The sequence below is a fragment of the Hyperoodon ampullatus genome (genome assembly GCF_949752795.1).
Source record: "Hyperoodon ampullatus genome assembly, chromosome: X".
Lineage (NCBI taxonomy): Eukaryota > Metazoa > Chordata > Mammalia > Artiodactyla > Ziphiidae > Hyperoodon > Hyperoodon ampullatus.
Window position 1 is genome coordinate 14,881,286 of NC_136913.1, and position 25,336 is coordinate 14,906,621.

At 42.5% G+C, this 25,336-nt stretch overlaps 1 protein-coding gene across 1 annotated transcript in view; it reads right to left on the reverse strand.

Moving 5' to 3' along the window:
- Positions 1–1,455: 1,455 nt before the first annotated feature.
- CTPS2 (CTP synthase 2) overlaps positions 1,456–25,336 on the reverse strand; it is a 99,189-nt gene continuing 75,308 nt past the window's right edge. Inside the window, exons 14-18 of the mRNA XM_079727118.1 lie at positions 23,797–23,852; positions 21,803–21,899; positions 16,717–16,861; positions 2,571–2,681; positions 1,456–1,675 (exon numbers count right to left, since the gene is read on the reverse strand). Coding sequence (XP_079583244.1) covers positions 2,612–2,681; positions 16,717–16,861; positions 21,803–21,899; positions 23,797–23,852 — 368 coding nt within the window. The 3' untranslated portion in view covers positions 1,456–1,675; positions 2,571–2,611. The remainder of the gene's footprint in view (positions 1,676–2,570; positions 2,682–16,716; positions 16,862–21,802; positions 21,900–23,796; positions 23,853–25,336) is intronic.

Consider the following 25,336-nt stretch of genomic DNA (forward strand, 5'->3'; position numbering starts at 1 on the left):
ATTTTCACAAGTGGAGCCCTAACGTTCTTTAATATTTTTGTTTACCAGAATTATTCATTTCATTTCTGCATGTGTTTGGTAGATGAATTTTCTGTAGCAGTTCACAAAATAATGCTTTACAGCATTAAGAGAAAACAGTTAAAGGCCAAAGACAACCACAAAAAAATTAACCGAGCAGTTAAAATATTTAAATCAGTTTCAGAAGGCTGAAATGTAAGCAACAACTAAGTCATCTCAAGTACATTCAACAGGGAAATCAGGAAGCATACTGGATGAGAACGTTGTACAACTGGCCCAGGACTAGGGCAGGTGAGGGAGGGGCAGGGTTGGATCCTGTCCTTATTTTAAAATTTGGTATTTTGCTCTTTGTAAATTTTTTTTATGAATTTTGGTTTTTTAAAATCTTACATTAAAATATTACTGATGCTTCCGCCAAAAGTCAAACAGAATTACCACATGACCCAGCAATTCCACTCCTAGGTATAACCATTTACCAAAAGAGTTAAAAACAGATACTCAAACAGTTATTTACAGGAATTCCCTGGCAGTCCAGCAGTTAAGGACTCTGTGCTCTCACTACCGAGGGCCCGGCTTGGATCCCTGGTCGGGGAACTAAGATCCCACAAGCCTCACGGTGTGGCAAAAACAAAAAACAAAAACAAACAAACAAAATTTATTTACACATGAATGTTCACAGCAGCGCTATCCAAAAAAGCCAAAAGGTAGAAACAAATCAAATGTCCATCAACGGATGAATGAATAAACAAATTGTAGTCTAATCCATACCAGGAAATTCTATTCAGCCACAACAAGGAAGAACTGACATAGGCCACAACATGGACGAACCTTGAAAACATCAAGCTCAGTGAAAGAAGCCAGACACGAGAGGCCACGTATTATATGATTCCACTAATATGAAATATCCAGAATAGGCCAATCCATGGAAATAGAATGGAGATAAGTGGTTGCGGAGGCGGCTGGGAAGACAGATGGAACCAGATGAAGGTGGTGGTTGCACAGCACTGCGAATGTACCCAATGCTACTGCATCGTTCACTTTGAAATGGTTAATCTACGTTATGTGAATTTCACCTCAAGTAAATATATATATATATATGTTACTGATCTTGATTCCTGAGTTTTTTTATGCCCCCTTAAATTCTGTGCCTGAGGCCAGGGCCTTACTTACCACCCCCAGTCTTGGACCTGTTTCATTTTACTTTTTACTACAAATAAACAGAGTGAAAACCTGAAATAAGCTTGGGCCACATGCAAATCTGTGGCTGAATTCCAGGTAACAGAATGACTCATTTTTGACACAAAATTAGTTGTTGCGTGTGCCTTGCCGGCCTTCCCATATAGCCCAGAGAAGGCTCAGTTACCTGGATCCTTCCTCACCACCTGGACGTCACCATACACCAGACAAGACACCAACACACTTTCTGCCCATTGAAGTTGCTGGGAAAAGTTTAATTGGCTACAGAAATTTGCAAGAACCAAAGGTCACCTCTGGAGGAAAAAGAAAACTACCCCTTTGATTCTGGTTCATGGAAGTGCATATTATTAGATTCCCCTCGAGGCTGTACATCCCATGTTTGGTGGAGAAAAGAGTGATTCTATGAGTGTGGTGATTTCCTTAGATAGTTCCTTCATCTTGGCTTCGGTTACTTCAGAGCCTTAAAAAAAAAAAAAAAGTATTAGCCGCATCAGAAGCTGAATAATATGTCTTGCAAGTACCTCCAACTAATCTTTGCACCATTTTGGTTTGCTTCTGAAGGTCTCCATGTCTGAGGCAAACCTAAATAGACCCGGATGTGCCTTCCCTGGTGAACAGGAATGTTCTGCCCCTAAGTGAAATAAGAAGAGAAATCACACTGGAGCGATTGTACGAATTTTCCAAAAGCTGCTGTCCCTGCTAAAGAGCAGGGTTGTCCAGGCAGCATCTGCCTCTGAGCATCAATGGAATAAAGCCATCCAGGCTGCTACCTTCTCTAATAAAACCTCCAGGAGCCGTGAGGGACATAAGCTGCTCTTGGAAGCCAAGCCAGTCTCTGGCATCTCCCTACAAAGAAAGAAAACACTATTTTATTTTCTACAAATCCAAGGAACTCTGCTTTTCCATGAGTGACCTAGACCAGGGGTCAGCACACTGTGTTTGGAAATCAAGTTTTACTGGGACACAGCCCTGCCCATTTATGTACATACTGTCCAAGCCTGCTCTCCCTCTCCAACGCACTGGAGGGCCCACAAAGCCGAAAACAGTCACTGTCTGGCCCTTTACAGAACAAGTTTGCTGACCCCTCAGCTACACTATCAGCCTCCACGTATCCATTTATAGGTGCACGGATATATTTATTCCCAGCCTCAGGCGCATTCCTAACTGCCTGCTTTCTCAGGTGCATTCCAGATTCCCAGAAGCATAATCAGCTGTCAAGTCCGTCCTGCTAACTATGCAAACAGGAGCATCCCAGGGGAGCAGGATCCTGCGAGACAAGTCCTGTGATGCTCCCTTCTACACCAAGAAGACAGCTTGTCTGTAAAACAAACAAGAACTTAAAGGTTCCATCTCACCCTCTCAGGCAGTCCTGGTGATTCCAAGTCATGTAACAGTTTCAGCTGATTTCCAACTCAGCTATCCTTGGCTCTGAAAAGCTGTCATCACTGGCATCGCTGTATCTATCACTAGAGCAAAAGATGAATTAACTTAGCAAGGTGTAAAAAAACTCTGGACAATTATCCTATTTACAATCCTAAACACTTTCCATAATTAACCCCCACTAAGAGAAGATACTAAGGAATATTCTATTATTAATTCCTAGTCACTCCAGGAAGACATTAGTCCAACCACAACCAACGGCCTCCTTCTTTTGTCAGAGGAACTGATCACTTGCTTGTGTCTTAAATTGGAAGTACCTTATTCAGAAAATTTATAAAAGCATTTCAATTTAGACTGAAATTTATAACCTTCTGAAGACCACTAATACAGGTCAACAGCATGAAAGTTTTCCATTCCAATAAACATTCTCGTAGGTCCAAGCATTTGAGAAATAATTTGCACAATTTTGCTATTCTCAAATTAGAAACTTTATGTGATGCTCCAACTACCTCAAGTTACATGTAGTATTCAAAGTAGGACTGATTATTGACATAGATGCCGCCATCTTGGGTTCCTGAAGAAATACACCTTCTCCATGAGATAGGCCTGCAATTGTACTTTCACTTTGAGCCACAGACTCAGTTTGGGGTTCCTCTTGCTTGGTTCCAAGTAAGTCAGCAGGTTGATCAACCCCTCAAGAGTTCTACTGATCTACGAAGATGACATTGTCAGGAAGTGTTTTATGCCTGACCCATTCCTAGCCTTGGCCAAGTTTTTGCTGACTTATAGCAATAGAAGGCTGAATTCCATAAGAGGTGAAAATCTACTTTTTTTTAAAGAGAGGAGAGGAAACAATTGGAGAAACCCTATGCTGACAGGCTAGAAAACAAAGATTTACCCTAAACATATGGAGTAAATATCAATAAATACATAAACAAAATCATAACAGACAACCTCACTCTCCTCCCTGACTTTTGGACAAAATACTGGAAAGGGGGAGGGTGGGGCTAGAGTATGGAGAAGACACAGAAAAAGATCAAGAATTGGCAGAAAAGACGAGATTACTTAGATGAACAAAGAAATCAACATATCCTTAAAACCAATCAAGTAGAAGATACCTCCTAGTTAGATTTTAATTCAGGAAAACCACTTCTACTGTTACAAAAGGGTTTCCAATAAAGAAAACACAGGAATAACCAAAGAAAATATATTTTTAAAAAACAACCCCCCAAAATTGATATATCCTTATCCATGCACTCTCACTACACAAACGTTGAGTCCTTCCTGGTTCTCTGCAACAAAAGGGGATTTGGAAGATGCACTCAACTTCCTATGTGAGAAGAAATGAAGGTCAGGGATGTTCAAGTGACTCACTAGGCACACAGCTCATTCAAGGTGGGACCAGGATCCCCATCATGCTAACCCAGGCCACAAGCTCAAGTCTAAGCTGTGTGCTGCAGTGGGCCCCACAGGGCATGTACCCTGACACCACAAGTGAGAAGGTCCAAAGGGCCAAGGGAACTCCATTTTCTCAAGTATCTCAAGCTTCCTTACCCACCTCTGAGCCCGTGGAGGAGTGGGGTGGGCCCACATCCTCGCCCTCACACTCCTGGCTGTACTAGTTATTAGCCACATGCCTGAGAGTCTAGAAAAAAGTAGTAACAATACCTACCACCTCATCAAAATGTTATGAGGGCTGAAAGAGAATGCATAAATGTGCTCTGAAACTATATGAAAATATGAGCTGTTGATGTTTATGGGGGTTATGTGTTTACAACATGATATCTCTCAAAAAGTCATGGAAATATAAAGAAGTGGCGAAAACTGCCAAGTGCATGATTTTCAGAAGTCTTTCCTGTACCAAGAGTAATTCCCTACCCACTTCAGCAAGTGGATTTGGGTGGGTCTAACCTAATGGCTCTCATTTCCTGTCTGCTGGCTGTCACCCCCAAACTCTGCCAAGGCATCAAAATGGCACAGGTTGAGTCTGCCAAAGGGGAGCTCCAAGGCAAATAACTGGGTTCACTAATTCTCTTTCATATGTGTTCAGGGGCAGAGGTAGAACAACCACATAAACCACAACACTCAAGAACAGAATTCTCAAAATAGGCAGTGCTGCTCAATAAACATGCTGATTTCATGGCATTCATGCTCCAGCAAAATACAAGTGCTAGAAACACAATTCCACATGCAGAACAGCAGTGGTTCCTGCCCATCCAATAAAATGCGGGTGCTGCTCTGTGCCATGTAAGACTTAGGGCTTCATTTTTGTTTCACACAGAATGGACTTAAGTCATAAGATACTTATCTGGGCATATTTTCACTTAATTCGAGACATCTCAGCTCTATCTTAAGACAACCTGTCTTTTAAAATAACCACTGTACACACACACACACACACACACACACACACACTTCTCAGTGGGGAGAGTTATTAGACATTAGGGTCTTACATGTTAAATTTTTTGAAATGCCGCAGAATACAGAGCTATTCGTGTGTGCCTTGTTACATTTGAGGAGTAGAAAGTTTTAAACCTGCACTGTCCGATATGGTAGCCACAAGCCGCAGTAGCTATCTAAATTTAAATCAACTAAAACCAAATAAAATGTAAAATTCCATTCCTCATGTGTACACACTGAGCCACACTTCAAGTGCTCAATAGCCATGTGTGGTTGGCAGCTGCCATATTGGACAGTGCAGATTATAGAACATTTCCATCACTGCAAAAAGTTCTATTGGATAGCATTGATTTAAAAACAAATGAATGATGATTTAAAAAAAAAAAAAAACATAATCACCATGCAATGGTTCTCCTTATCACTCCCTAAGAAAGTTTTTTTTTAAGGTCTGGCTATGTACAGTCAAAATCACAGCAACTCTCTCTCATACATGCATGTACCCCCCAAATAACAGAAGCACTCTTTTTTTTTTTTCTTTGCGGTATGCGGGCCTCTCACTGTTGTGGCCTCTCCCGTTGCGGAGCACAGGCTCCGGACGCGCAGGCTCAGCGGCCATGGCTTACGGGCCCAGCCACTCCGCAGCATGTGGGATCCTCCTGGACTGGGGCACGAACCCGTGTCCCCTGCATCGGCAGGCGGACTCTCAACCACTGCGCCACCAGGGAAGCCCCAGAGGCACTCTTCTTAAAAAAGTGTTTTACTGTACTATTTCTTACAAGACAAAATCAAAATCACCAGCAGCAACGTATGGGAATCGCTATCCTTAAACACTGGCTGGACTTACAAGACTTGACTTGGTCTACATGTGGTTCTTCGACAAACAAAAGGCTTGTCATAGTCAAGTTTGTTTGTCCAAGACTCCTGGTTCCTAATAAATTCCCAATATAAGAAAACATATATTCCAAGGCACCACGGCGAGGGTAGAGTAATGCCTCATGTAGTCCACCTTCTTTGCTACCCTGATGCAGCCATTAAACCATTTCTTCTCCATTAACAGAAAGAGGTGGTCGGAATTAAAAAAAAAACTAATAGCATACTTAAGATTCCCAGCATGCATACATTCCTATAACACTTTATATCAAAATCCATTTCATACGGAGAAAGCATGTTTTCAAACAGGTTGCCATGCACACAGTTTCCCCCAAAGCATTGTTATTGCTATGCTTACTTCCTTCTCAAACAGCCCCTGGAAGCCATAAAGTATAAGAGCAATGGAATAAAAACTTAGTATGCTTTGAATGAGTTTTGCATTGAATAGTAAACGGTAGAACACAACCCTAGCAGGGCGTTAAAAGCACAGTAGTCTGTATCTCTATTAACTCCGTCCCTGGCTGGCACCACATCATCTGCAGGCAGTGAATCACGATCAATAAAGAGCACCTTTTAAGCAACATTTAATCCCTGAGGGAAGGCATACTCAAATGGGGTTTATCAGCAGTACTTTACAAGAAAAAGTCTCCAGGTATGGTTTTGGAGTCCAACAATAAGGGAGGGGGGCTGTTTTAAAGATGTTTAAAAGAACTGTCAAAAAAGAAAGCAAAAAAGAATCTTTTTTTTCAGTTCACTTTTGCTTGAAATGTAACAAAGGAGGAAAAGTAGTATTTTTATATCAGTTGAAAGTTTACAAAGCACCATCTCAACTGTTCCTCACAGCAACCCTAAAGGATGAAGATCCTGAGGTTTAGGACTGGGGACTTGGAAAAAAATTACCCAGTAAGTGGCAGATCCAGAAAATAAACCCATAGCACCCGCTCTACTGGCCCACACTGTCCACACAAAAATAAAATATTTGCACCTTATACTGCAAGAATGGCCCCTGGCAACATCAACCATGTAGCCCAAAAGTTAAAATAAAAAGCAAGGTGATTCCAAGTTTAGAACAGTGCTGGAAAATGCACATTAGATTCACACAGGAGAAAAAGAGTATCTTACTCTCCTAGTCAAATAGAAAGACACCCAAAGTGGGATAAGGATGCCTTAGAGGGAGAAATGCACACTCTATATATAATCAGCGGAGAGGCCACACCCACCTCTAATGCCCACCATCAGTAACAATTTGGGGAACCAGCATCCTAATGGGCTACAGATGGGCATTCCCTTCTCGCTAAGCACTTCAGGAATGTATAACAGGAGCCAAGGGAGACGTGAGAGCTGAAGCCAAAGCACTAAACCCTCTGGGGGAGTTCAGGCTGTTCTGTATGGATTTGTGTGCATTTTATGCTGTGAGTCAAGGGAAGCCATTTAGAGATTCAAGCTCCAAAATAATGCAGGAAGAGCATTCTGCCAGCAGAAGATGGATTGAGAAGAGGAAAGCTGGAGGCCTGGAGACCAGGTAGGAGGCTTTGAGTAGGCAAGAGATGAAGGAGGCGGGAACTAAGGTGAAATTAATAATAGCACAATAATAATTCCCATTTAATTTCCTACCATAGACCAGGCACTGTGCTAAGGGCTTTCCATTTAGAATAAAACGTACTCTTCATCACTACCATGTGAAGTGAGTACTATTACCATCCCCTTTTTATAAAGACTATCTTAGCTGGGGGTCTGTATCTGAGGACCCCTAGAAGAATATCGATGGATGGGAGGCTTTTGGGATATGAATACCGTTCCAATTGCTATGTGTGTGCAGTCTTCCAGGAAGTGGGTCCACAGCTTTCATCACTTTCTTGGAAAGTGATTTGTCAGCCTCAAAATGCAGAGAACCATTATACTACCCAATGAGTCCCCCAGGACAGGGTGTATGTTCTTATTGGACTTGCAGTTGATCCTCTTGCACCCAGCACCATGTCTGGGATGGCGTGAGCTGCAGCACATGTGGCGCACTGAGTGGATGCTGAAGCACACAGCCAGCAAACAGCAAGAGCATCATGCAACTTGGAAAAATGTGTACGAGGTGTTCAGTTCAAAAGACAGGCTTTTGTAATTAATAAAGACGCTGTGGTGATGCTTTGAGAACATATGAATATCCTGTTTTCCGAAACCTTTCATCCAATGGTTTTGGCATCCACTGATGATCCTTATTTGACTCAGTTATTACATTGGGGGTTGCATCTACATTTCTTTTAATTGGCCTTTTGGTTTTTTTGAGTATTATTGTGGAATTTTAAAAAAATATTATGTGTTATAATCCAATTTTGTCATTATTGTTTTTGATGTTCAAACTGTCCAAAGTGAGCCCCTTTCAAGTGGCTTCTTTGACCTTATACAAAATCTCCCCCTTGGTTTTGAACTATTCCTTCCTTTAAGTCTAGCAATACGTTCTGGGCTCATCTTGTACTTTCCCTGCCCCAGACCTGAAACCAACCATTTCTTCCAGGAGCCCTAGTTCATTTCAGTGGGGGGTGGTATTTTAGAAACTAAAATGGAAAAAAAATGTTTCTTTACAAAAGAGACGTCCACACAGTCACTACCTTAACCAGGTGGTAAACTCAGCATCATCCACCGTGTGACAACAGAGGGAAGGTTACGTGCCTTATATGTCTCCTGACGTGTCCTTATAAAGTCTACAACAGCCCCAATGAACTATTCTTCCCAAAATGTCTAACCTGATTCTAATCATGAGAAAACAATCAGATGAATCCAAATTCTGGTCATTGCTACAAGACAATTGGCCTGGCCTCTATAAAAGTCAATGTGGGCTTCCCTGGTGGCGCAGTGGTTGAGAGTCCACCTGCCGATGCAGGGGACGCGGGTTCGTGCCCCGGTCTGGGAGGATCCCACATGCCGCGGAGCGGCTGGGCCCGTGAGCCGTGGCCGCTGAGCCTGTGCTCCGGAGCCTGTGCTCCGCAAGGGGAGAGGCCACAACAGTGAGAGGCCCGCCTACCGCAAAAAAAAAAAAAAAAAAAAAAAAAAAAAAAAGTCAATGTTATGCAGAACTGAAAACGAGAGGGTGATTTACCCAGATTAAAAGAAACTAAGGAAACATAACAAAATGAACCTCAAATTGAGCACTGATTACATTTTTTTGATTTCAAAAAAAAGCTAAAGATACATTTGGGGATAAATGGAGAAATTTAAATATGGACTGGATATTAAATGATGTCACTGAATTAATGTTAATTTTCTTAGGTGTGATCATGATACCGCATTTACGTAAGAAAATGTCTTCAGTTTTAGAAAATGAATGATAAAGTATTTAGGAGTGAACTGCTATGATGTTTGCAACTTATAAATGATTCAGAAATAAGTATACACACAGAGAAAGAGAGAATCAAATGTGGTAAAAAGGCAACAATTGATGAATCTAGGTGAAAGGTTTACAAGTATTCACTGTACTATTCTTTCATCTTTTCTGTAGGCTTGAAAGTTTTCAAAATAAAAGAATCAGGAAAAATACACACACACACACACACACACACTCACTATTATGATTACAAGCATGAAAGGAGTCATATACGGATATGGACTAAAGACTGGAAGGAAAGACTCAAAAACGAGCACAGTGACTATGTTAGGTTTATAGGTTTATGGATCCTTTTTCCTTTTTCCCAATTTTCTGTAATGCCTCAGCTAGAAGTCCACAGAAAACAAAATCTTCCCAGGCTGGAAGCCAGCATGTCACTGAGAAGGAAAAGCCCAGTAGTCACAGGAGAGAGACCAGAGACAATGGCGAAGGAAATGGGTGCCTTCGCTCCCTGACTGCTACCGAGATTCAAAGAGAAAAGTGAAGAGGGAAGCCTGAGCTTGCAGGAGAGAAGGGACTCAGATCCCAGGAGCACACTCGGGCTCAGGAAATGGAAGGCACTGACTCCAGCTCTGTACTTCCTTTAAGGACCCTCCGATTATGAAGTAGTTTCAACTCCTGAGTTTGGTCTGAAACGATCAAGCTAATACAGTGCATCGTGGAGTTAACTTCCCTCCTCTTTCTGTACCGGCCTGCCTCCTGTCTCGCCACAAAAAGATGACTTCTCTGCATAAGAGATAGTATGTATTGGGTGGAGACATGGAATCTAAGATCCTAAAACCTAGAATAAAATGCTACTCACATGTCTTAAGATTCCGGTTTTATACTTTAAAAACATGTTTCCCAAAAGAGCTGCATTTCTGTGAACTGCTGACTGAACCCCATCTCATTTCTTGCTTTCAGACATAGAACACATAGAACAAGCACTATCTAAGCACAAGAGTTTTACTCTGACCTGACAGAGGGGCATGATAAATGTTGAAATCATAAAAACTGGAAGTCGTTCCTGACCTCGGTGTGGAGTGGTTGCACCTCAGGGCCTTGCAAGGCAGCCCCAGAGACACGCAGACTGAAAAACAACCTATGAACTTTAGACTCCCATCCCTCTTCTCTTTCCAGTTGCTTAAAAATGGAATTCTGAAACAACAAGGTCCTACTGTATAGCACAGGGAACTATATTCAATATCACGTAATAAACCATAATGGAAAAGAATATATATATAAAACTGAATCACCTTGCTATACACCAGAAACTAACACAACACTGTAAATCAACTATACTGCAATTAAAAAAAAAGGAATTCTGGACAGAGATCATGTGCTTCGTTTCTAGATACTGAAAAACTTGCAATTATAAGAACCTTTGGATACCCTATTTAGTATAAATCTACAATTTTTATTACAATTACATGAAGCAGTCTCATTCTATTACATCATACACCAGCAAAGCCATGCAAATTTGTGGATACCGTTTAAACATGGGACAAATTATATTTAGACACCAGGGGAGAGACCTCAGCAAGTAATTACAATGATTTATTTAATGGACCATAATTTCCCATTGGATTTCTTTATTCTAAAAATGGTTTATTAGACTTGTGCAAAAGAGTTAACACAGCAGGCCTGAGGCTGCTATCTTTAGAAGGGCCTGCTTGCTGGGGAACTTAGCTTTCAGAATGTTTTCTCCATTGCTAACTGATAAGGTCATTTCATTGGGCCTAGGCTGTTTGTACAAGCAAGGTGATATATGGTGAACGCTTGCTATCCTTCTGGGAGCCTGGAATTTGGGTGGTTGCTAGGCAGAGAATGCCCATGTGACCAGTCTCCTATAGAAACTCTAAACTCTTAAGTGTCAAATGGGCTTCTCTGGGCATAAACATTACACACTGCATTTTTACTGCTGAGGGAGGGTGAGCTCTGTGTGACCTCTCACAGGAGGGAGAGAACATAGGAAACCTGCAGATAGATTTCTCCAGACTCTACTTATACCCCTTTCCCTTACTGAGCCAGCTGTGTATGATTACTCTGTCACTGAAATGAATTTTAGCCATGAGTACAACTATATTCTGATTCCTTCTAGTCAATCATCGAATGTGTGGGTGGTCTTGGGGGACCCCCAAAACAATACTTAGTTTGATTTTGCAAGTACTTCTGAGTAGCTTATAAAAACCTAAAAAAAAATTTTAAATACTATCCTAAAACTATTATGCCTGGGGGCTTCCCTGGTGGCGGAGTGGTTGAGAGTCCGCCTGCCGATGCAGGGGACACGGGTTCGTGCCCCGGTCCGGGAAGATCCCACATGCCGCGGAGCGGCTGGGCTGTGAGCCATGGCCGCTGAGCCTGCGCGTCTGGAGCCTGTGCTCCGCAACGGGAGAGGCCACAACAGTGAGAGGCCCGCATACCGCAAAAAAAAAAAAAAGAAAAAGAAAAAGTGAAAAAACTATTATGCCTCTTGAACAGACCACCACAGGTGGTGGACCTGGTCTTCGTAACTGCTGCCATTCTATAGATACCAGAGTAGCTGAGAGTTCAGCTCACCAGCTCTAGATCCCAAAATAATATTCTTACTGCAACTTCCCAGGCAATAAAAGATAAATGTTCTCCACGAAGCAGAAAGCAAAGGTTAGAGCCCAGGTGTATTTGCTCAAAGCCAAGGATTTTTTTACATTGTGGGTTTTAAAGACATCAGCTGCACATGTGCCATACATTTAAATAATATCAGCCAATTTCTGGGAAAGTAAGTCATTAGTCTAGTGTTCATATTTCTTGTCACATTTGTTTAGGATTGATTACAGACAGTAATCTTGTTTGACAGAAATACAGTCCCAACTCAGCTCACATTAGAGCATGGCCATCAAAGCAGTTATTTGCTTTTCAATGCTCACTAACACCATGGAGCCAGGCAGAGAGGAGCTGAAGTGCAAGGTTCCTCTGGAATCCTAGGCTCTGCCACTGGATTAAGTCATGGGCACCATTCTTAGTTGGAAAACCCCCTGCAAGGTGTCAAGATCATACTAGACTATATCCTCCCCTGCTACCTACATTTAGTACTGTAATGGGTAGTAAGCAACCACTGCATACTAGGGAGCCAGGGAGACAAAGATAAATAAGATGCTGGCTGCTCTTAAGGACCGCACCAGTTGGTGGCTGATAGATAGGAATTCTCTGACCACCACAGAAGCCTGCTAGTCAGCTGTGATCCCAATCCCAGCATCAGAGTCTTGTTAAGAGATCTTTCCTTTCTTTCTGAGACACTGTGCCTCGCTCAGCAGTTGCTGGCAAGCAGTCACTTTTCTCAGAAACTACTGGTGAGCTTTACTCAGAGACCACCAGGCCCCAGGCAAGAACTGGCGGACCAGCCAGCACACAGGTGGGCGGGCCACAGAAACCAGACGCCATTTCTATATTAGTTGATGCTTGCAAACAACCAGATAGTTATGCATGAACGATTATGTGTGCGTTATTTCTCCCAGCCATCTCACTTGTTCCACTGTCATCCTCCTTTCACGTGTGAGCACCTGAAATAATGGAGACAATAAAGTGGCTGGGAAGGGTCAGAGCATATATCCAACACGGGACCACGCTGGAATGTTCAATCTGCTGTGTAAGCCATGCAGCCTCACAGCACAGGAAGCTCATCTTCATATGCAATCTCATGCAGAACCAGGCCACGTGAGCCAGGAAAAGTGGAGCTGAAGCTCCGCTGAAGCAGGAAAGAGCCTGGAAACTGCCCCCATCCCCCCCCCGGCCCTGATCCCAGTCTACTCCTCATGGCAGCCTGGATTGCAGCTCCACAAGGCATGGTGTGAAAACCACTGCACTGGTTCAAGAGTGCAGGGAGTGATCATTAATTCATTAAGAGACCCAACATGCAAAATATGTAAAGCTATTCCCATCTGAACACACAGTTAAAGGAAATGCTAGAGAGCTGTGAGTCTCTCCTAGCAGGTAATATCGCAAACAAGCAGGCTTGTGTAACAAAGCACACGTAGACACACCACACAGCGATCCTGGCAGTCCTCAAATGCAATATCGCCAGGCTCATTTGCTAGGATGAGGGTCCACAATGGTAATCTTCTAAACAAGATATATCCAGTTATTGTGGTAATAACCCCTAGCTAAGAACATGATTCCGGCTAGTTCCTTTCACTTTGAAAGTTATTACATACAATATTCTTAGATGAGAGGAAGTAAAGATGTAAATTCTCCCCAAATGAGTATTTAAATCTAAAGAAAAAAAATTTTTTTTTTTTTTTGCAGTGCACAGGCCTCTCACTGTTGTGGCCTCTCCCATTGCGGAGCACAGGCTCCGGACGCGCAGGCCCAGCGGCCATGGCTCACGGGTCTAGCCGCTCCATGGCATGTGGGATCTTTCCGGACCGGGGCACGAACCCGTGTCCCCTGCATCGGCAGGCGGACTCTCAACCACTGCGCCACCAGGGAAGCCCTTAACTATCAAGAAATTTTAACGAAAATCCCTAAGGGATTTTTTTATTCAAACTTGACTCTAAAAATCATTATACAGGTCCTCCAGAAGAAAGCAAAACACATTTTTAAAAATGTTAAATAAAAATGAGAGTAGGGTAGATAAGGGCTTGATTTACAATAATCCTATGATAATGAAAAGGGTGGTAAGGATTCAGAAAAAAGAGGAAATCACCAATGGAACAAAACAGAAATCCCTGAAACAAATCTAAATTACTTCACTGGCGGGGGCACGGGGGGGCAGTGTAAGGGGGATGCAGATTCCCTGCCTCACACAATACACCAAAAATAAAGTCCATATAAATTACAAATTGAAAATATAAAATTGAAACCATATCAGTCTCCCAAGGCAATAGAAATAAAAACAAAAATAAACAAATGGGACCTAATCAAACTTACAAGCTTTTACACAGCAAAGGAAACCATAAACAAAACAAAAAGACAACCTACGGAATGGGAAAAAATATTTGCAAATGATGCCACGGACAAGGGCTTAATCCCCAAAGTACACAAACAACTCATATAAGTCAACCAAAAAAAACCCAAACAACCCAATTGAAAAATGGGCAGAAGACCTAAATAGACATTTCTCCAAAGAACACGTACAGATGGCTAACAAACAAATGAAAAGATGCTCAAAATCACTAATCATTAGAGAAATGCAAATTGAAACTACCATGAGCTATCACCTCACACCAGTCAGAATGGCCATCATTAAAAAGTCTACAAATAACAAATGCTGGAGAGTGTGTGGAGAAAAGGGAACCCTCCTACACTGTTGGTGGGAATGTAAATTGGTGCAGCCACTAGGAAAAACAGTATGGAGGTTCCTCAGAAAACTAAAAATAGAGTTACTATATGATCCAGCAATCCCAGTCCTGGGCATATACTTGGACAAAACTATAATTCAAAAAGATAACTGCACCTCTATGTTCACAGCAGCGCTATTCACAATAGCCAAGACATGGAAACAACGTAAATATGCACTGACAGATGAATGGATAAAGAAGATGTGGTACATAAACACAATGGAATATTACTCAGCCATAAAAAAGAATGAAATAATGCCATTTGCAGCAACAAGGAGGCAACTAGAGATTATCATACTAAGTGAAGTAAGTCAGAAAGAGAGAGGCAAATACCACATGATATCACTTATATGTGGAATCTAAAATATAGTACAAATGAACCTATCTACAAAACAGAAACAGACTCACAGACGTAGAGAACAGACTTGTGGTTGCCACGGGTGAGGGGTGGGGGGATGGAGAAGGGTGGATTCGGAGTTTGGTGCTGTTAGATGAAAACTATTACATTTAGAATGGATAAACAACAAGGTCCTTCTGTATAGCACAGGGAACTATATCCCATCTCCTGGCATAAACCATAATGGAAAAGAAAATTTTAAAAAGAATGTATATACATGTATAACTGAGTCACTGAGCTGTACAGCAGAAATTAGCACAACATTGTAAACAAACTATACTTCAATTCAAAAAATTTTTAGGCTTCCCTGGTGGCACAGTGGTTGAGAGTCTGCCTGCCGATGCAGGGGACACGGGTTCGTGCCCGGGTCTGGGAGGATCCCACATGCCGCCGAGTGGCTGGACCCGTGAGCCATGGCCGCTGGGCCTGCACGTCCGGAGCCTGTGCCCCGCAAGGGGAGAGGCCACAGCGGTGAGAGGCCCGCGTACCGCAAAAAAAAAAAAAAAAAAAAAAAATTTTTAAAAAGAGAAACCATAAAAGTGCTAGTGGAAAACAAATGGGTAATTATTTATATAATAATCTTTTGATAGGGAAAGACTTTAGGCAGGATACTAAAGACATAATCCACAAAAGTAAAAGATTTGACCACATATAAATAAAAAATACATGAATAAGGACTACATAAAGTCTCTATTTAAAACTTTAGGGAAAATAAAAACTAAGATAAAACTAACAAAAACTAATGAAAGCTGTTAACAACTTAGAAAAAAAACAAAATCACTTTGAAAAAGTATGTGTAACCTAACAAAGGATTAATGTCCTTTATATATAAAGAGCCTACCAATCATTAAGAAAAAAGGAGGCGATTTCCCTGGTGGCACAGTGGTTAAGAATCCTCCTGCAGGGCTTCCCTGGTGGCGCAGTGGTTGAGAGTCCGCCTGCCGATGCAGGGGACACGAGTTCGTGCCCCGGTCCGGGAGGATCCCACATGCCGCGGAGCGGCTGGGCCCGTGAGCCATGGCCGCTGAGCCTGTGCGTCCGGAGCCTGTGCTCCGCAAGGGGAGAGGCCACAACAGTGAGAGGCCCGCGTAACAAAAAAAAAAAAAAAAAAAAAAAAAAAAAAGAATCCTCCTGCAAATGCAGGGACATGGGTTCAAGCCCTGGTCCGGGAAGATCCCACATGCCGCAGAGTAACTAAGCCCGTGTGCCACAACTACTGAGCCCGCGGGCCACAACTACTGAAGTTCGCGTGCCCAGAGCCCATGCTCCACAACAAGAGAAGCCACCGCAATGACAAGCCCGCACACCGCGATGAACAGCAGCACCTGCTTGCCGCAACTAGAGAAAGCCCGCGCACAGCAACGAAGACCCAACGCAGCCAAAAATTAATTATTTTTAAAAAAGAAAAAGGATAATAGCAAAAGGAAAAATAGGGCAAAGGATATGAACACGCTATTCAAAAAACAAAAAGCCAATAAACGTATAAAATATTCATATGTATTTATTAATCAAAAAGTCAACAAAAGAAAATCCCTTTTTTAACCTATCAAAATGACAAAAATCTCTAAAACAATACTCAGCATCAGCATGATTTTGAAAGCTGACACATTACCATTGTAGATGTGATTAAATCATTTTCACTAAGAGAAAAAAGTATGCTTGTTAAGAGGGGAAAAAATGATTCTCCACTTTTTAAAAAAATCCTACAATGATATTAAATTTTATGAGAAACCTAAGATGTTGATAACTGCATCTCAAGTCACTGCTAAGAACTGTAAGCTGGTTACCTGGAAGACAGCTTGCATCCCTGAAGAAGGTAGGCATTCAGATTCCCAGTTGCCGCAAGTAATAGCCCCAGGTATGGAGGGGAAGGCTTCATTGGCCTAGAAGAAAACTCAGGATGGAATTGGACACCAACAAAATAGGGGTGATCTGAAATGAGAATAATCATAATGCAATTGAAGCAGATAAATATGAGAACAGCTTTAAAGGTCTTCTTATCTTTAAATAAGAAAACTCATTAAATGGTAAGATGATTATTTAACTTGTTACCATCATAGCCAGTTATTTTCATGATCCAACTTGGTAGTAGAATTTCAAATTGCAAAACGCATCACACTAATAAGAGATCCAGCATTTTATTTGTGCAAGGTGTTACAGTGAGCAAAGTTAAGCAAAAGTTTTTAAATGGGAAGATGATCTGCTTTCCCCAAATCTGCCCGCTATCTAGACCCTTCACAGATGTACAGTGGTTCCATTTCCATGGATGGGGCCCAGGGCAGGCCACCCCAAAATATGCCTAAATGGCATATTGATTATTTTGAATTAAAGTTACTTAAGATTGAGCTGATGGGGACTTCCTTGGTGGCACAGTGGTTAAGAATCCGCCTGCCAATGCAGGGGACATGGGTTCGAGCCCTGGTCCGGGAAGATCCCACATGCCACGGAGCAACTGAGTCCATGCGCCACAACTACTGAGCCTGCGCTCTAGAGCCCGTGAGCCACAGCTACTGAGCCCACATGCCACAGCTACAGAAGCCCGCGCACCTAGAGCCCATGCTCAACAAGAGAAGCCACCGCAAAGAGAAGCCTGCGCACCGTAACGAAGACCCAACGCAGCCAAAAATAAATAAATGAATGAATTAAAAAAAAAATTGAGCTGATGCAAGAGGGACACTTTGACACACACCCCACCTAGTCTCCAAGCAGGAAATAAATCTCTCTTGTGAAAGGTGTACTTCCTGCCTCTGAAGTGGAAGGATACCCTTATCACCAGAGACAGGGAATTTGGGCAGAGAAGCCTATATAAACACATTTTGTGACTTCTTTAATTTACTACCCAAGCCCAAACTTTGTTTAGATTCTTCACTAATTAAGCACCCAAAGCCTAAGTTTCTTTGTCCTGTTAGTTCCTCACATATTTATTGTTTCTTTGTCTAAAAAGTATAAAGGCTGCCTGCTTTGGCCACTTCTTAGGTCCCATTTCTATGAGACCTCCATCTGTATGAGTTAAAATTTGGTTTTCTCCTGCTTATCTGTCTTGGGTCAATTTTATTATTAGTCTAGCCACAAGAACTCAAGAGGGTAGGGGGGAAGGGTCCCCTCCCAGCACCCTGGTATCCTCATACTTAAGGCTAACGGTAAGTCACTCTTTCTCTTAGATGGCTTCAGGCCATTTTCCACAAGGTCTCCTTTCCCAAGGGATGGGTCCCCTGGGAATGCACCAGCTATAACTGCTTTTCTAGTCACAGCTCTGGGATGGATATTAATCATGGATAACATCACAAAGCTGAACAGGCACTCATATTTCAGCCTATGCCAACGTATCTCTTGTGATGAAGAGTCTCCAAGTGATAAAAGGATGCCCTTTCAGGATGTTAATGGTGGTTATGGCTCAGGGGGTGAGAGTTCAAGATATTTTTATTTTCTCCCTTATATTGATACTTCTCTGTATCATGTGAACCTTTACAATCAACACATATTTCTTACATTATCAGAGGGCAAATAAAGCTATTACATATTGAGGGTTGTAAGAAGTCCCTATATGAGCAATTCAAGTTCTCCTAGATGTAATAGGAACAGAAAAGTAGCTTTTCTCAGGTATCTGAAATCCCTCGTTTGGGAATGGTAAAAATTAATGGGCAACATTTCCAAATTTGGGTAGAAATTTTCTAGGATTACAAATTCCTCTCCCCACTCAGAACTCTCAAAAACTATGTTTATTCCCAGATTAGGAAGCAACTCCTAATTAGAGATTGGGCAACTCTCTAATCCCATAATTGCTATAGTCAAAGCATGGTTAGTATGTATTCCTTACTTTAAAAATCATTTTAATGGCCATATACATGTCAAACTGAAGATGATAAAATACAAGTTTTACAGGAGGAAGTAAATATAACTTTAAATCTTTCAATGAGATGCTTTATCAAGTGACCTGAAAGTCTAGTATGGAATTCAAAATCACAAATCCCCATCACTTACCACTGAAGACCCAAAACTACTGCTCAGTAGTAAGGAAATGATGATTGAACTGCAATGTCCACTCTGTTAAGGTTATCATTTAAAGCTTATCCCTCATCCTAATAAAATAGGTAGCAGGCTAGCAGAGTGTTCTCATCTAATGGTTATGGAACTTTAGAACAGGAAAGGACTTCAGAAGTAGGGTAAATGTCCAGGTATAGACGCAGAAGCCTGGAGAAGCTTTGTCCTGTTCCTGGTCGGCTAGCTGGGGTTTCAGCTTTCATCGTCTGACTACTAGCTCACGCCTCCCTTTGCACCCGTGGGGCCAGGTGTGTCCTGGGGCACTCACTGCCCAGTTCAGAAGCTTTGATGTAAGATCACCATTTGTTCTCTTCTGCAAAGGATTGATCTTTCAATTCTCAAATGATGATGATGATGATCCTTCTCCTATTTTTTTTTTTTTTTTTTTTTTTTTTTTTTTTTTGCGGTACGCGGGCCTCTCACTGCTGTGGCCTCCCCCGTTGCGGAGCACAGGCTCCGGACGCGCAGGCTCAGCGGCCATGGCTCACGGGCCCAGCCGCTCCGCGGCACGTGGGATCCTCCCGGACCGGGGCACGAACCCGCGTCCCCCGCATCGGCAGGCGGACTCTCAACCACTGCGCCACCAGGGAAGCCCCCTTCTCCTATTTTGAGTCTTCTTTATAAAATAGTGGCAGTATCAGAGAGTAGTTTTTCATGTTTGTTTTAATTTTTACTCCTTACTTAACTAAATAAAAATTGGAAACCCGAAAAAAAATAATAAAGCTTTGCTATACAAAATGGTAGCCCCTGGCCACAGATGACCATTTAATAAACTCATTCAAATTAACTGAGCACATTTCAAGTGCTAAATAGCCACAAACAGCTAGTGGCTACCATACTGAACAGGGCAGAATACTCCATTATTGCAGCAGATTCTACTGGATAGCTCTGAATCCAGAAAAATCCAGTGTAGAAATCCTCTACATCATATCCAAGAAGTAGCCTCCTTGAATTAGAAGGACATTCAGGTATGAAAGCTTGGTGAGAGGAATGCCACCTTCTCCCAGGAAAGTGTCCCCTCAAGAAAAGAAGAAGAGAAACCATCTGCCCTTAGAAAAGAAAACAATGCCTCTTTAAATTAAAGATGTGATGAATCTTGCAGCACAGCATCTAGGGATGTCTCTGAAAGAAGCTGACAATAATTGTGTTTTGGTACCACTAGAGACAGAAGCTAAGCAACGGATCGTGTCATAGCCAGGGAAAGAATATTTGAACGAATGGATCGTTGCTCTGAATCACTTTACCCAAAAAAATCCAATATGAGGAAAGAGACTAAAAACTTTTTATTTTGATGATGTTCTATCAGTCAAAGTATCTTTTAAATAATGCTCTTAATTGCTTTGAAACAAATTCTGACATTATACTAATCTCAAGCTTTGTTGTTCCTTTTAGAATTCCTTCAGGAATGTAGTGATTCATGGATGAGATAAGGGTAGCTAAGATCAAAATCTTCTGGGAAATTTTCCTTAATAAAATGAAATCCCTTGCAGTCAGCTTTTTAAAAATTGCAAGGTTTTACAGCAGGTCTCATTTCCTTTCCAACCCACATGAAATTTGAAAGTGTCAATGGGAAACTAAATCCTTGCGATGAAGAAGCTTCTAAGTGTTTGCTGGTAATAATGAGACAGGAGAATTAAAGAGAATAAGTACTTGAACAAAGTAAACAAATAGTAATTTGCGTAAGAAACTTCTCTGCCCTCTCACATGCCAGACTTAAGAGACTTCAACACCAAACAGTGATCCACACTATAAAAATTGTAAATGATGGGCCTTTCCATCAGAAGGACTACAGAAAATACATCCTCATATTCTAATTTAAAACTTCAGGCATAGATTGATAATCCTAAGTGGAATGTGACTGGCTGGATGGCCCTGGCAGGTTGCTTAACCTCTCTGCACTCCGGTCTCCTTCTCCATAAAGTAGGAATAATATCACCTGCCTTGTAAGTTACATAAGGTGCGTAGAGTCCCTAGCAAGGGGTCTGGTGAGAAGCATCTAGTGAGTGCACACTCAATGTCCACTGCTTGCCTTCTTTCTGGGTCCAGGTAACACGCTACAGTGGTCAAAGAAGCCTTTCCCAACTTCAGTACTCCTCCCTGCTCGGGACTTCTGAAGTACCTGAACAGTTGAGAGACAGAAAAGGAAAGGGACAGAGAAAAGGAATTTGAAGTAGAAGAACAGTGACATGGACTAAAATGGAAAAAACAGTAGGAAAGTTAGAAGAAGAGTAAGTAGTTCAGGTTATCTGGAGCCTAAAGTATACAGATTGGAAAAGGTAGGTTCTAGAAAATGATGCTACCATTTTTAGAGTATCCTGTACACACTAAGCATTCAATAATGAGGATGGTTTATCTAACAAATTATTGTCACATGTGCTGCACAGTCAGTCACCAGTAGTGAGGAGGGCACTGGGCCATTCTTCCTCAGAGGAGGGAGAAAGCAGAGTGCTACTCAACAGTGGGCTACCTGCCTTTCCCAGAGCGTCTAACCCAGAAGCTGCAACAAGAGACACCCCAGGAAGGGGACAAGGATGCTAGGAAGCATACTACTGGTAGATCTGGTAGGCTCCGAACACTACATCATTTTATGGCAGGTTCACTCTAATAGGCCCCCAAATGATTAGTATTATAAGCAATCTAGTTTTTCATGCACTTTATATTTAGTGCATATTATTTCTATTTAGCTGCATATTTATTTCAAAGGAGAGAGGAAAAGAAAGAGAGCAAATAAAATGGGTCTCAAGTTATATCTTTGTATGCTTACAGTTGACAAAGAGACATTAGCTCACCACAATCACCACAAAAATTTTCAAAAATGAAGAGCCCACTCACTTGCCAGTTCAATGATTTCCATCCTCTCCCCGTCGACATCCTGACCTACAAAACTTAAGTCATTCTGCTCAAGTTGGTTGATCAGGCTAGGATTCACCTGGAAAAACAAGAAATTAAATGTCTTTGGACAGCAGAGCAATACAGACATATCAGCTTATGAAAATGTCTTCCACCAACTGGGTGGATTTTCCATTTCGGTGATGCTCTAACTAGGAGTTAATTTCTATTTATATTCAAATCTCAAAGCCTATTTTTAAATTCATGATGAACCTGATAAATAGTTGGATCACAGCCCTTAAATTTGGGAGGCCCACCTTCTACTGTCCAAAGATGAGTTTCAAAAAGTAGGACTGTGAGACTACATCAAACTAAAAACTTTCTACACAGCGAAGGAAACCATCATCAAAACAAAAAGGTGGGCAATTTCCTGGCAGTCCAGTGGTTAGGACTCCACACTTCCACTGCAGGGGGCGTGGGTTCAATCTCTGCTTGGGGAACTAAAGTCCCGCAAGCCACGCAGCGTGGCCAAAACAAACAAACAAACAAAACAAGGCAACCTACTGAATAGGAGAAGATATTTGCAAATCACGTATCTGATAAGGGGTTAATATCCAAGATATATAAGGAACTCATACACCTCAACACCAAAAAAAAAAAAAAAAAACACAATTAAAAAATGGGCAGAGGATCTGAATAGACCTTTTTCCAAAGAAGACATACAGATGGCCAAAAGGTACATGAAAAGATATTCAACATCACTAATTATCAAGAAAATGTAAATCAAAACCACAATGAGCTATCACCTCATATCTGTTAGAAAGGCTATCATCAAAAATACAAGGAATAACAAATGTGGGAAAGGATGTAGAGAAAAGTCCTACAATGCTGGTGGGACTGTAAATTGGTACAGCCACTAAGGAAAATAGTATGGAGACTCCTCAAAAAATTAAGAGTAGAACTACCATATGACCTAGCTATTCCACTTCTGGGTACTTATCCAAAGAACATGAAGACACTAATTCAAAAAGACATATGCACACTATGTTCACTGCAGCATTATTTACAATAGCCATGATATGGAAACAACATAAGTATCCATTGATGGATAAAGAAAATGTGAGATTATATATATATATATAGCAGTTGAACTGTTACTGGTTCACAAGTGGGCAGGTAATCTAAATTGACCCAATCAGGTTTAGGAGAGATGCATGTTGCCTCACTTGCCACTGGCAGCCATCTTAAAACTATGAGGGAGACCAGCCTAAGGACAAGGCAGACACACAGAAAAGGGTAGGGCCAAGGGACTCCTAGGCAAAGCAAGAGCCCTGATTGTACCATGCCTGGAGCCCGCCAAGCCTCTGGACTACCTATTACCTGAGATAAATTTCCTTATTGCTTAGGCTGGTTTCAGTGAATAATGAGCAGGAATTTGGACTCTTCACAGTCAAAAGCAATGTAATTGGTACACCAATTAATCCCTGAACAGACAATTTGCATTTTGGGGAATGTAGGCTTCTCATGCGACAATCTCAACAATAACTCCTCTTAATCATGCGACACTAAGCTTCATGCTCAATGTAGCTTCCAAGAGGCTCCCAAACCAAGAGTCCATCATGTGATACCCAGAGGCACATCCCTATCCCGAGAGGCATTTGGTTCAGAAGATGCAAGTACCCTTTTCCCAACTCTGCCAAAATAAAGGGCAGGAGGTTCAGGATAAGTATAAGAACTTTATCTCGGTCTAAGAGACAGCAGTTAGGGTAACAGAGAGCCCTGAAATGTCCCATGTGCAGATACTTAAAGATTTTGCCTTTGGAATGCCAAGACCGGAGTCTCCCCGCCCTACCCGCCTCCTCTGGGCAATCTGGCACTTCTCCCCTGAGCCCTATGGACACCAGGCTGGACAGCTTCTCCAGAGGCCCACTTGTGATCACTGGGGTTCCTCACACTAAGCATCTATATTCAACAGTAATTCCATGTGACAGCCATACCTCATACCGATGTCTGTGTCTTTCTTCTATAAAAGGAACGTCACCATAAAGTTTCCCTGCAAAGATATGAAAGTGAAATGAATATTGTAGTAATCAGCTTTGGAACCACATCCATGGCATCTGTGTGGGGGAAATCTCTTTGATCTCTATCCGTCTGTCAGAGGCCTAAAAGTGAACCAGACTCTAGATAGTAATCTCAATTTTCTTTCCTTATAGGACAGCCATAGCTTCTTTGAAACCCTGAAGCAATTCTCAAGTAAGCCATCAGCAGTGCACAGAGGGAAGCCCACCATGGACTCCAGCAGAGGCCCTCCTTTCATACGCCTGCCTGCAGAACGGAGAGCCCCAGTGACATCTGCATCATCACCATTGTGCACATTCACAACGGGGCTCATGTTACAAAAGAAGAAAATGAAACCAAGGGAAGGGAAACGAAACCAAAGGACTTGCCCAAAGCCCCGCCCCGCTGGCCATGCCGTCCTGTCTGGAGACCAGGCCTCCTCACTCCCCGCCCAACGCTTTCTCCACTACACCAGCCGCCTCTTCTTTCGCACGTGTGGTACTGGCCACACTGGTTTACACCCCACCTTAAAAATATGCCTATCCTTTGACTAAAATTTGACCTCTAAGAATTTACCCCAGAAAACAGAAACGAGGACAGAGATGTAACCACGAAGATGTGACCTGCTGCGTTATTAGCAGGGGACAATCGAAAACCAGCATCGCCTCAGGAACGGAGTGCTGCTGGCAGGAATGAGAGCACATGTCCACCCACAGTTCTCATCCAGGGGTGTGTGGCAGGGAATCACACGCGCGGCTGCTGAGACAGGGCAGCATCTCGGGCACAGCCTGTCTGGCGATGGACACGGGGGCCAGTGGGACGCCCAGTGACCCCAGTGTGAGGTGGAGAGGAGCAGGGTCTGTCACCAGACACCTCTCAAGAACATAGGGCCCATCGAGCACGTGGAGAAGCAGGATGGCCACGTGGGTCACAGCACTGGAGCAGGCACAGGAGCCGAGGACTATTCCCTCCGCACCGGCTCTCGGCACACAGACCCCAGGCTCACAGCCAGGGGACGGGAAGACCCGCCGACAGCGCTGGAACACATCGTCGAACCCCAGCAGAATCAGGAGCAGGGCTCAAGCCCACAGGCAGGGGATTGCCAGACTCCCCAAGGTGTCATCAGGCCGCGGAGCAGGATGTTTCAACCAAGAGACCGAATGTCTCACATCCCGCTTGAGCTTTTGACTTGGATAAAGAAAACGCAATCTGGCTGTATTCTCTATGACTCAGTGCGATCAATTATCATGACTGAACTTCTACCTGCAATTCTGTGCATACAAACTGAGTTCCCTGGTGATGATGTTAATGACAGTGAGTATTTAGGTATGTGCCTTGGAAGAAAAATGGGCATAGTGGGGGCAGGGAGCTCCTCTGAGAGAACTCCAACATGCCACTGCCAGGGGGTTATTCAAGACAGAGCCCTTTGTACTCAAACTATCGGTTCATAAAAATGAAAGAAAAAATGGAAGATGATAG